This window comes from Talpa occidentalis, unplaced genomic scaffold, assembly GCF_014898055.3.
Source record: "Talpa occidentalis isolate TD23 unplaced genomic scaffold, MPIMG_talOcc4v2.1 talOcc4.14, whole genome shotgun sequence".
Lineage (NCBI taxonomy): Eukaryota > Metazoa > Chordata > Mammalia > Eulipotyphla > Talpidae > Talpa > Talpa occidentalis.
In genome coordinates this window covers 76,124,741-76,137,672 of record NW_023601433.1, presented here as the reverse complement: position 1 = coordinate 76,137,672, position 12,932 = coordinate 76,124,741, and the positions used below count along the sequence as shown (strand labels likewise).

Sequence of the window (12,932 nt, the reverse complement as noted above, 5' to 3'; positions counted from 1 at the left end):
CTGAGGGGAGCAGTGGGCGCGGCAGGAGAGGTCTGCGCGCCATGCGGGACCCTCCTCCTGTGGCCGGGGAGCAGCCGGGGATCGAACCAGCACCTCATAGGTTGCAGGCAGCTTCGTAACCCAGCGCTCAACCGCTGCGCCACCGGGGAGGCCCCCTTTGTTATTTGTTTTGATTCATCTCTCACTGACTACATTTCCACTTTGCCCTCTTTTATGTGAATTTAAATACCAAAGAGCATAATGGTTAGAGTGAGACCAACTGATTTTGAATCATAGCTCAAAATGAGTGAGCACCTATTATTGTCTGACTTGGAAAGTTACTTAATTCTTTTGATCCTGTTTCCTTTGCTATACAACAGGGATATTACCTGTATCATAGGGCAAACTGGGAGGATTAAAAAAATTAATCTTGTAAATCACCTGAATCTCATATAGTAAGCACCAAGTAAATGGGTAGTCACTATTACTCTGGGTCTTTCTTCTGAGTTCTCTATTCGTGTGATTGTTTTATAGTTGTTTGTAGGAACTTTTTGTATATTAGGGATATGAACCATGAATCTGTCACTTACGTTGGAAATATTTCCCCATGCGTCTTTTATAAAGCTATTGTTTTCTCAAAATTTGCTTTATATAGTCAAATGTCTACAATTTCCTTTATGACTTGTAGTTTTCCTGTCTTGTTGATCACCCATTATAAAATTATACATTTCCCAAGAATTCTTCCAATATTTCACTTTAACATTTAAATTTGTAGACCTTCTAATATTTATTTTTGTATTATATTGTGAGGTAGGGATTTGGTTGCCTTCTAGGCACCTGCTATGGGTGTATGAAGTTACAAATCAGATTTAATTAAAAAATTTCATGGAAAGAGAATATTCGAAGAAAACCTGGAGCTATAGCAACAATAAGTAACACGAATAGTTCTGAATTATTAATGGGTTCTGACTTTTCCCATCTTAATGGAACCTACTTGTGTTGTTTTTAAAAATGTGTAATTTTCAAGTGAAATATCGCAGGAAACCCCAATATACAACATTGAACTATTCCTCTTTGAAATGGTAAAAGATGAGGCTTGAAAAGCAAGATAACAGACTCAGAAAGATAAAATCTCTGAAATAGTGGGAGAACTATTGAAAGGTTTCAGGCCGGGGAGTGACAAAATCAGATCTGCGTATCAAAAACTATTCCAGCACCTCTGCAGAAAATGGACTGTAGCTGGCTAACAGTGGAGGGAGTGACACCATTAGAAGGCATCACAACAGTCCTAGCAACACTTACTGCTCCCTTGAATGAGGGAAACAGAGTGGAAGTAGTTTTTAGGTTTATTTACATGACACACCAAGAGGATCTTATAACTAACAGGAATGTCTAGGGTAAGGGAGAAGCACTAAGGGACTCATTCATGCTGCACAGTAAGGCCCTGGATTTATTTGAAACCTGCAATAGTTTCTTCGGGTCTGAGCTTGTTCTCACTAAATTATCCAATGTAATCCAAGTAACCAGTCTGCCTCAATGATCTTGATCTTAATCACTTCAAATTGTCCTATGATCAACAGCTACCTGATTATCCAAATTTTGCCTTCAATTTTGTGTTACCTCTCCTAGGATGCAAAAGGCCTGGAGGGGGATTTTTTTTTTTTAAAGATTTATTTATGCATACAAGAACTGGGGTATAAACCAGAGGTGAGGAAGGGTGAGAGGATTCATCAGCGTGGGGAGCAGAACAGGCAGATTTACTGAAATACAGTGCTGAGGAGAGCAGCAGGTGATGCAGGAGAGGTCTGCTGTGCCATGTGGGTTAGCTCCCTGGCCAGCCAGGGATCCAACTCGTGCTGCAGTAGCTGGTGATGGCTTGATAGCTCTGTCTTTAACCCCTGCACCACCAGGGAGGCCCCCTGGAGGGGAATTTTGATTGGACAAGCTTGATCACAAGGCCAGAATACTGAACTATTTCCAGTAAAACCACAGAATGGGATGGAGTAGCATTACCACAGAAGAGTAGGGATCTACCACTAAAGGAAAGGGAAATGATTTGGGGAAGGCAAAACTCAATAGATGATCTACTAAGCCTATATTTAACTGATGGGAGGAAACTACAACGGGTAGCAGCCAGGATATATGTAGTGGATTTATCAATAAAAAAAGGCATTGTTGACCTTGATTGCAGTGAGATCAGAAAATTCAAGGATTTCAAAGAAAATGTGACTTTCTTTTTATGTACGGTGAACTATGGAGTAGAGGTAGGTTAACACTGGGAACTAGAATAGTAACAAACTATGAAGTTCTGATAACCAAATACAATCATGCATTTAAAGAAATGTGCTCAAAAAATTACTGAATAATTAGAGTTCTGAAAATCTCAAAGTGCAAAATCTGATCGTTTGAATGGACGTTGAACATATTAATCTAAATTCACTAATATAAAGGTAGATATTTTACATTTAACAAAACAGGCTCAATGACAAGCAGCTTGTCAAGGTAAACCATTAAGCACTGAATTTTAATAATTCCTTTAAAATAAAGTTTAAAGTAATGGGTAGTGTAAAAATATTCAAATACAGGAACGTATAAAGTTGAAAGTCTGTTGAAAGTCAATACTTTTCTATGCATTATAAGCACAAATTTTGAAATGAGTTCATACTATATACTTTTCTATTGTTTCGTTTAAGATATCATAGCCATTTTTCCATGTCCACACACAATAACTGTACTTCATTCATGTCAATAGATTTTCTTTTATGGATGAGCCTTGTGTTAATTAACCCTTTACTGATGTTTAGTTTTTCTACCATGAAAGCATTTTTTATGCTTCTGTAGCATCTTAAACATTGTTAGTTTCTTTTGCCTTTCAGTTTGGAAAATTATTTCAGGGTAGCCATTACTTCTAGCTTACTAAATTCTTGGATCTTCCAAGTTTCAATACTGGTAGATACTATATTATTGAGGACTCAATTTCAAGCAATAGAAACCCAACTCAGAGTAACTTAAGCAAAAAAGGGCATTTATTGGTTCACATAACTGAAAAGTCCAGGGGGTATTTAGCTTCAGGCACGGTTGGATCCAGGGGCACAAACATTGCCATCAAGACTCAAGTCTCTCCATCATTTGGCTCTGCTTTCCTCTGCACTGGCTTCATTCTTTCACAGGCTTGTTTGACATGGCGGCCCTGTTGGTTTGAGTTTTTTAATCCTACAAAATAACCTCAGTAAACAGAGCTCTGAGCATCTCCTCCACAGTTCAGTATAACTCCACAGTTGAGTGTCACTGGAGCAATCTGAATCACATGACCATTCCTGAACCAGTCATTATGGTCAAGGAGATGGACTATGCAGACTGATCAGGTTTGAATTACAAGCTCATCCATGAAGTCTAAGGTTGGGGTCAGAGAGTCTGACAAATGTGGCCTGAAAGTAAGGAGGTGGCTCTGGGAAGCATCAGGAAGTTGTTACAAAGAGAGAGACATCAAAAACTGATGTCAATGAGACCAGATATTTAAAAAAAAAAGGTTTAATCTCTGCTCATAAAGATGAATGGTAACAGCTGGCATTACTTCCTTGACAATAAAAGTTTTTGGAAAAACATCATGAGAACTAAGTTTGTCCTGTCCTCAGGAAGTTTGTAATCCATTTGAATGGAAAAATCATGCCCAGTAGTATACTTTGGATGTTACAATGATTTTATATAAGTAAACTCAGTGGTCATGAGTCTGCGAGCCCAACTATCTTGCTGATGTGAAGGACAAGAGCCTCCCAATGGCAAACAGTTCTGTGAGGCTATTCATGTCAGTGGTAAATTTAAGCTTAATGGAAAACTTAGTGTTCCTTCAAGTCCTTTGTCAAGTCAAAGTGGTACATTTCAGATTCATTGCTTTGTTATTGCAAGAGAGGAACATACAGTGCTTTTGATCGGCTATACTCCTTTAGTTCTGCTAGACAAGAGTTCCAGAGCTGAAAATGATCATATATAGGCATAGAGGCTTATTCTGCACTTAAAAAGGGAGGAGGGATGTGCTGCTGGTCAAGAAATGTACAGCATGATCCTTTCTTTTGTGAACATTAAGTCCTGGTACGGTGAAATGCAGGCTGTCTCTGTTCAAAAGTCCTTGGTGGAACTGGGTATGTTGTAGTCTTCTCAAGGCAAAGTCAGTCTGATTGCAGCAACATGCCAAGAAAAAAAAGGCAGGCAAGAGCAGAGTCAGGTAGAGGCAAGTAGGGTTCCTTCAGCAGGGCCAGCCATACCAATAATCAGGATATGATCTGGAAGAACAGGCAGATTAATATCGAAGCTCTGTAAACAAGTTTGTACCCTGATTAATCCAGGGTTAATCCATAGGGTTTATTCTGATCTTAAAGGGCCAATCAAGTGCAGTAGCTTCCAACTTCCTGCTCTGCCCCAAAACTTTCAGCTTGGGAGAAGTCTATATTATATCCTCAATACTGAACTGAGGTTGTGTTTAGAAGCCTATGCTACACCTGGGAGCCATAGGGTTGGGAGCGCCAGGTTCATCAAGGTTAGCCCTACTTTCTTTGGTAATCAAGTCTTCATCCTCTGTAACTCAGTTCATCTGAGAATCATCTTATAGTGTTATGGTCTCAGATTGGTTGAATGGTGCTGAGAGACTTAGATGAGTTCTGAGGCATGGAGATAGTAGGTCAGATGTCAGGTTTGAGTTGTAGGCATTTTTTTTCCTTTTTAATTAAACCATCAATTCTATATACAGCATACATTAGACTCTATCAGATCATCCTCACCATAAGCCCCTCATTTTGACAGGATTAAAGAGAATGACTGGTGGTATTGATCAGTTTTTCTGGAAAGTACGGGAGAGAAAACATTGAGCTGCTATTTGAAGGTAGCAGAGAAACAGTTTGTAGATGATTTCTTCTTTACAAATAATAGTTGTATATGTAAGGAGACTAGTTATCCAGATCTTATTTTCATTTGTTGAGAGTGGACAGTGTAACCACACTTAGGCGTTGTTTGACGATTTGTAGACTGAGTCATGTAATCACGATTCATTTAAAGGATGAGACAGAAAGAAACCATTCCTAACATTTAACCAGTGCATTCATTATACTAGTTGAGGAAAGCTGGCCCGTAAGTGGACTGAGAAGGAATGTGATTTTTCTCATGACATGCATCAAAGTTTACTTGTTTAATATGATCTGGTCTGGGAATTCAAATCCTTCCTGTAGAAACAGGTAAGTTGTCTTAATGCCTGAAAGTATCTTATGGCAAGGAATGAAGTCAGCCACTCTGAATCAGTATAAAAGTTTTGAGATGGATCAAACGCCATGAAAACATCTGCAAGAACAAAGGGCTGTGATCTTGTGACATTAGGAAGCAGCAGTATGAAGCTTGAGTCTGATAAAATCCTTAGCTGTAGGCGTTGTAGATTTTTTTCCAAGTCAGTGTACATTTCCAGCGAAAAGGTAAAGGATAATGCAATTTGAGATGTTCAGCAAGGAAGCTATCACGGCCTGGTCAAAGGGCTTACATCTAAATACCTAGCCCCGACAGTCACTGGTACCAGACATCAAAAGACCCATCTTAAAAGGACACCTTCTGATGGGCTAGATGAAAAATTTCTAATTGCCGCATTTTAAGTCACATACACAAGAATGGATGTTCAAAGCTTGTCTTTTCTGGATCCAGTGTTATGTGTAGTTAGAGCTGAGTATATATAATTTTGAAGCAGAATAGGCAGATACGTCAGTGATGAAGATTTTTTAATAAAAGGTTATTCACTCATTTACTTGGAAGCAGCAGCTAAACTGAATAGAAACCAAGGGTCAGTGCAACTGCCACTGGCTGAGTCATAGTGACTTATATTTTGAGAAACAGATGACAACCAGGTACTCTTTTAAGTAATGTCGCCAGTATTTTGAATTCTTTCATAATGGTTATCCCTTGCACATGAAGTACGGTACCATGGCCGAGGATGAGCTGTCCAATGTTCAAGTTGATCTAATATGGCCTCAATGAGGCATTAGCTTCACCACCTGGTGATTCAGGTACCAAGGAGGATTGAGACTTAGAAGTCATGTATTTCAAGTACCACGATAGTATCTGAAGTGTGTGAGGGAAGCTGACTAAGGAGCGGTTGTCAGTGTATGAACTGTTCTCTGGGTATGTCCAATCCCAGGAATCACTGGAAGTCCATCTTTGTAGAAAGCTGTTAATCTATGTCCATTTGACACCACTTTCAGTCCATGTAACTACTCGGGGGGTGGGGGTGCAAAAATATGATCATTTTCTTGCAATCTTCTGAATTTATACACAGTAAGTATTCCTAAGAATGTTTACCATGTTAGGTAGAGGTACAGATGAGAATGTCATTCAGATCAAAATATTGTTTGCAATGGCAGTAGTTTTCAAACTGTTCTCTGAAGAATTGTGAATGTTGTAAGAAGTCTCCTGAGGTCTCACCACGGCGGTAAAGATAGATGCTTGTGATGGGTTTCAGGCCCCCCACTCCTGCTTCATCCAGAGCAGCTTCATTTTTACTCTGGGCATCCACATGGTTTTCATTCAGTGGGCTTCATGGCCACAAAGCCTTTGGAAAACCAATGATCTAAGAGTAAGTTGTTCACAAAATGCTGAAATACAAAAAATAGATCATAGAAACCAGCAACTGTGTGAATAAAGCCTATGGTAAGCCAAGGTGTTCTATTAATCCTTCTCTAAAGTGGACCACATTACAAAATGGAGAGTTGAAATTGCACTTCTTGCAATGACTATCACAGAACAAGGCCATAGGTTTAAGTGATAACAGCCTTGGGGTTTTTGCATTTAGCATATAGCTGCAAAATGCACTCATTTCTTCATAAATTATCATTCCAATAGGCCCACAGTTGGATGACTTCAAGCGAAGCTCAAGTTTTAATAAGTATCTCCTCTACCCTTTTTCCTTTTCCTCCATCCTCCTCCTCCCACACCTAAGAATCAATGCCCTTGAACTACAATAGGTTGACATTTCAATTCTAGGGACAGAAAGTAGTACATTGATAAATGTCACAGAACTCATCCAATTTGGTGGCAGAATTAACTTTCCCCCATTTCCCCCCAAGTCTTCTAGAGGTTCTTTTGACAGAAAATAATGGTTAAAATTCAGGTTTCTTAATGATGAAGACATACTAATTTAAGCAGTTAATGAAAAGGTAAAAGGGGGTTTCAAAGATGCTTATTCTTGGATCTCTATGGTAATCTGCTGGCAATTGTGAAGCACTGGCTATACTGCTCTAAAGCAGTCTCCCCATTCCATTAAAAAGAATGTTGCAAAACAAATATTCTGTGCTTGATTAAAACTTAGCACATACTGGACTAAGGAGCTCAATGAGGCTCTTTGTTACAAGCCTTCTGAGATTCTTCAACGTATTACACTGCATTATGAGGGCACACATATTTTACCAACTTACTGATCTACAGAAGTTCCTGCACAATATGTGTATCTCATATATCCATCCATACATAAAAACAATACTACTCTAGGTATATGGCTCATTTTGAGTAAATATTAGTGTGGGTATAAAGGACCATATATATTTCACCAATTAGGCCATCTCTGGAACTCCATAAAGACAGATGAAAGCTCCAAAAGCAGGTTTATTTCATGCTGGGTAGTCTAATTAGATAAACAATTGTCTTGTAGACTAGGTAATCTATCACCGTGGAGACAGTCCTTAAACCTTAGGGGTGCTGCCACGGAATTCTGGTCTAGGTGCAGCTATCACATTTATGACATCTTGTCTGACTGAGGACAACAGATCAGGAAGTTGAAACTTTTCTGGGGTTCCCAATCTCCAGATGTTTTTAACACTGTAGGTAAAGTAGAGGTTAATTCTAAAGAGAATACTGGACTGGGAGTCAGAAGGCCTGGTCTCTACCACTTTATAGCTGTGTTACCTTGGATAACCTTTTAGATTTCCATTTCCTTATTTACAAAAAGGGATTATAATTTCGTAATTGAGATTAATGCATGTAAAAAGTGCTTGAAACTGTAAAGTGCTATATAAACATAAGGGATTACCATATGGGTTCTACCTGGATATATCAAGAGGTCTTTTCTGGAATCTGATTGGAGTTTTGTGAGATGCTGTTAGGTAAAGGGATTCCTTGGTAGAATTTCTCACATGTGTGAAAAGTTCTGGTTCCTGAGTAATCCCAATGAAGATGCTAGAGTTCACTGTGCCATTGTCTTAATCCCAATGGTCAGATTATCTGCTTTCTCATTCAGTAGGCTACTGCAAATATGAAATGGAAAAACAGGGTCCAGTAACCTTGATGGGATCCTAGATACTTCATGAGCTTTGATCATTTGAGAGTGCGGGGTGTGGCCCAATGATTCTTTCAAAAAGATGTTGCCATTCTTCAGTGTTGACAACTAAAAGTCCCCTGGTCCAAATTTACGTGTCTCTGAAGACTTTAACTTAAAAATGAAATGCACACTCATGGAACAAACTGGGCCGTTGTTGTAATAAAACAGCTTCAACTATTTGGCTTGAGTTTGACTTCACTATAAAGGGCGGTGCTGAATATGGGTAGAACAGGACAGGAGTCGAGGTGAAGGCCACATCATGATGGCTAAAAAGCCTCTTGAGTCACAGTGGTCCACTGGAATGGTGTCTTCTTCAGTAGTAAGGTGGTAGGAATCACCAAGGGCAAAAATCCAGGTACCCGATGTGTAGACTGATGGAACAACACAAGGAAGGTTGTCAGGATATCCAGGTGAACACTCAGCAATCAGGAGGCACAGGACTGGAAGAGACAAAATAAGTAACAAATGCACGGAGTTACAAACAGAAGACCCTTAACACAGGTAGGTCTGCTAGCAGCACATTAGCTGCCTGACAGGTATTACAAGCCTGGTTTAGAAGCTGACAGGTGATAGATGGGGAGGAAAATGTCTTATGATTAACAATCAGTAATGGCAAGAGCAGACAGTTCTCTGCAAACACTGTTTCCTGACTCTTGAGAATAAGCTGTCTCAGGCAAGTAACAAACAGGAACACATACTTTGGGGAGTAATTTGACTGTATTCAGACTGCTGGGCAATGAGTGGTGGGGGAGAAAATGGCTTCACAGGTGATATAAGTGCTTCCCTTAAATTTTCATCCTTTTAAAAGCTGCCCTTAATTTTCACTTTAACAAGATTATATACTGAGTGGTAGATAATAAGGTATCCTGGCCCTGGTCCTTGTACCCATCTGCATGTAACATATTGGTTTCTCTTTGTTTTAGGGCTCCCTTACTGTTTTTAAATTTACAATTAAAAAATAAGAAAATGTGAAAAAAAGGAGGACACATGGCCCACATTGAGTGACTTGACTTCTCACTAAGAGTAATTAGGTGAAAACAGAGTTTATTCCTGCTCTCTAAATTTCTATCAAGTTCTTCACCAAGTGGTAGCAGGTGTGGACAAAGACCAGGCCCCTGCTTTCAAGGGACTGGCTTTTAGGAAAAAGAGCAAATGCATGCAAGTAAGTATTTTGCAAAGTATTATATATATTAAATACCTTTGATATTATATGTATTGAATACAAGATACAGGACAAACGCGAGCACTCAATTTAAAAAAAAGACCATTTCTGGGTAAAGGCATCTGAGTTGGATAGTGAGGAAACCAGAGTTCTGACAGCAAGGCATTCTGGGTTAAGAAGAGATCATGAATAGAAGTATAGAGATCTTGAATCCTCTCACCCTCCCGCACATCTGGCCTATACCCCGATTCTTGTATAAATAAATAAATTAAAAAAAAAAAAAAAAGCACAGAGATGGTAGAGTAAGGCATTATGGAAAACGACAAGTACCGTAGTTCACTTTGGATGGAGTGTCGTCCTGTTTACACCAAGGGTGTGGCAGAAACTCAGGTTTCCTAATTCCCAGTAACAGTCATTGTTGGTGGCAGTGCTTGCTCAGTCGTCGTCTCTTTTCTCAAAGCAAGGTCGACAGATCCAAAATTCAGAAATAAAAATATCCAGTGCCAGAGTTTCTGCCACATCCTGATAAATTCTTCCAGGTGCCAGGTCCAGTTCTTGAAAATCTGGAATCCACCCTCTGGCTACATTGAGAACTGTCTGCTTCAGGGAGTGCAGAGCACTGTAGAGAAACCTCCTATCCTGGACATCTCATGTTTTTTCACAGAATTTCAAGCTTTGAGTTCCAGTTGTTTTTTCTCCTCCTTTCTCATGAGGAAAGCATCTTATCAGTCTTACGATTCTTTGAGGTACATCCAGATAAAATTACAAAAGAGCTAAATGACCAACACATATTCCTCCCAAACAGTCATTTTTCTGGAAGTGAGGTCTTTTGTCTCTGCCCTTTAGGTAAAAGGAACAGTCAATTGATTTTTCAGACATTTGTATGAAATAGCAGAACTGGCTCACACCTAACCAGACGAAATACACTTAAATGTGTTTGTGTTCACGTGTTTAGAGCTGTACCACTGGTAAGCACCACTCCACAAAATGCAAATGTTTGAACTCCAAGTGTTCAAACATTTTTATAGTGTTTGCTGGATGATGGCCTAGAATTTGATAAAAGCGGGTGACAACAAAGAAGCAAAAAGTGGCGCTTTGGCCATCTTAGTAACACTTTTGCAAGCAATTAGAATACAAGGCAGGCCAGGAAAAAGTCAAGCTTTTTAACACTTCCAAATCTACTGATTTTGAGGTTCAGCAGAAGTTCTAACAAAACTTTTCAGAGAATGTTAACCTTCAATTAATACAAACACCCAAATAGCTTCAGGAATTCCCCAACTGGTTCAGTCTGAGTGAGCTGGCTTGCTAAAAGTCATCTGCACCATTAACTAACTGGACTTGGCAGCACCATTAAAATAAAATAAAATAGCCTGTTCACTATCAACCATCCAGAATAGGGACATAAAGTAGGAGCAAGTAACGGATGGCAACTATGGTGGTGGGAAATGGTCAGTGAAAGTCAGAAGGTCGTCAGGCACCAGTATAAGCAGCAGAAAACAGTTGTCGGGCCAAAGATTAAAACGGTTTCTTGGTACTAGAAAACACATCCACTCCTAGTTTTAGCTGCTTTTTAGAATAGGTGCCACTATGCCATATGCATCAGCCAACCTTCAGGCACCCCATGGTGAAAGCAAAGGACTCAGAATAGAAGCCAAGCAGTGGAGTGTTGTTACCCAGAATATTCATTATGCATAGAAACAGCTCACATATCTCAGGGATTCACATGGGGGCGTCAAATTGGTTGTGAAGGGTCCCAAAGGACATGTAGGCCTCAGTTTCCTCCCTGTGGCATAAAGGACTTGTGGTTCTTAACTTTTCTGGGTGACAGCCCCTTGAGAAAACTTGCTGGCGATGGATCCTCACTCCCCTAAGATGCATATTTCCACTAGCATCTGCATACAACTTCAGGGAGTTTGGGGGATATCCAACTCCAAGGTTTCCAGGTTCAAAAATCCAAGGAATGGGCAACTGCCAGGTTTTCTTACAACTTAAAACAAACAAACAATACCATCCCTTACGTACACTGGGCGCTTTACAGTTTACAAAGCGCTTTCAATCCCACAAACATCGACGGGCAGAGGAGGAAACTGAGGCGCAGACAAATTACAGAGTGACTTGCTTAAGGTCACTCGGCCAGCTGGTGGCTAGGCCCGGAAGCAAACCCAGCTCTTCCGACTCCGGAGCTTGTCTCCCCACCCCGGAGCTGCCGCCAGAGCTCCCGCCCCTCACTAAGGCGGCATGAGAAGGAAAAGGCAAAGCAGAAAGCCCACCACCAACCATCCCCCGGCTCCTTCTTGCCCCCCCAACTGGGTCCTAGCAGGCCCCGAAGGGTGGCGCCAGGCCTCCAGGCCGGCCGCGGCCACCCCCGCCTCCCCGGCCGCGCCAAATCCCGCCGCCGCCGCCTCCCCGGGAGCGGGGCGGAGCAGCTGCCCGCCGCCGCCGACCACCCGGACGACTCCTCGTCGAATCGCAAACGCATAGGCCGCCGCCCGAGTTCTGCGTACGAGAAGAAAGACGCGGCGCGAGCGCCAACGGCCACCGGGCGCGCGCCGCGGCGGCCGGGCCTGCGCCCCAAGAGCTGGATGCCAGAGCAGGAGAAAGAGCCGCCAACCGATCGCTCGATCGACCGCGCGCCCGCTCCTTCGCCCTACCAGACCCGGGAGGGGGGGAGGGCGCGCCAGGGCTTCTTCGAGTTAGGGGCCTGACTCCCCGGCGACGAGACAAGATGGCTCCTCCGGTCCGCGCCGCAGCTACCGTCCCGGCTGCGTCGCTCGGCCCGCCCCCGGTACTGTTTCTTTAAATGGCGGAGAGGGTCAGGAAAGCAGGAAGAGAGGCGCGCGCGCTCACGTGACAGGGGCGGGTCCGGCTAAGCAAGATCCGGTCACGCGACCACCCCCGCGCCACCAATCAGGAGCCGTCGCATCAGGGCGGGGGCGGGAGGAACTGCGGCTCCGCGATTGGCCGAAAGCGCCGCGGAGGCCTCGGGGGCTTGGGGCGTCGGGGAGTGCGCGAGGCGGCCCGGGTTGCGTGCGGGAGACAAAGCGGTGGTGGCGGTGGCTGCGGGAGTAGCAGCGGTGAAGCCCTAGACGCTGACTTTCGTGGTGCTGAGTCCTGTCCTCATCTCATCCTGCACGGCGCGCAGGCTGCTGGTTTCGCGGCGGCGGCGGCGGCGGAGGCGGCGGCGGCAGCACATGGTTCCAAGAGCGCGCTGCGGTTGTTGGGTTCCAATTCTGTGGGGAGGGACAAAGGCAGCGGCGAGCGCTGGGCAACGCCCGGCCGGGGGGTGCGCTCGCCACTGCCCTCCAGCTGGGCCTTGAACGCTGGGACTAACTCGTCTCCGCGAGGAGGACGCCGCGGGGCTGAGGCCCGGAAGGGCCCGGAGAGGCCGAGGCCGCGCGCTGAGGCGGTGGGGGAGGGGCGCGCCCGGCCTGAGGTGATTTGGGCGGGTCA

The 12,932-nt window shown here is 43.0% G+C and overlaps 1 protein-coding gene across 1 annotated transcript; it reads right to left on the bottom strand.

Moving 5' to 3' along the window:
• Positions 1-2,498: 2,498 nt before the first annotated feature.
• Positions 2,499-12,675, bottom strand: TUG1 (taurine up-regulated 1). Its single transcript, XM_054694683.1, has 4 exons — positions 12,577-12,675; positions 9,813-12,175; positions 8,047-8,760; positions 2,499-6,602 (listed from the first exon to the last, which is right to left on the bottom strand). The coding sequence occupies exons 1-2, from the start codon at positions 12,673-12,675 to the stop codon at positions 11,711-11,713; spliced, it is 564 nt and encodes a 187-aa protein (XP_054550658.1). The 3' UTR covers positions 2,499-6,602; positions 8,047-8,760; positions 9,813-11,710.
• Between the last annotated feature and the right edge of the window lie 257 nt (positions 12,676-12,932).

Coding starts and splice junctions, on each gene's coding strand:
- TUG1 (XM_054694683.1), bottom strand. CDS start 12,675: ATGTGCTGCCGCCGCCGCCTCCGCCGCCGCCGCCGCCGCGAAACCAGC. Junction 12,176..12,576: donor CAGGACTCAGCACCACGAAA/GTCAGCGTCTAG, acceptor TCAGGCCCCTAA/CTCGAAGAAGCCCTGGCGCG.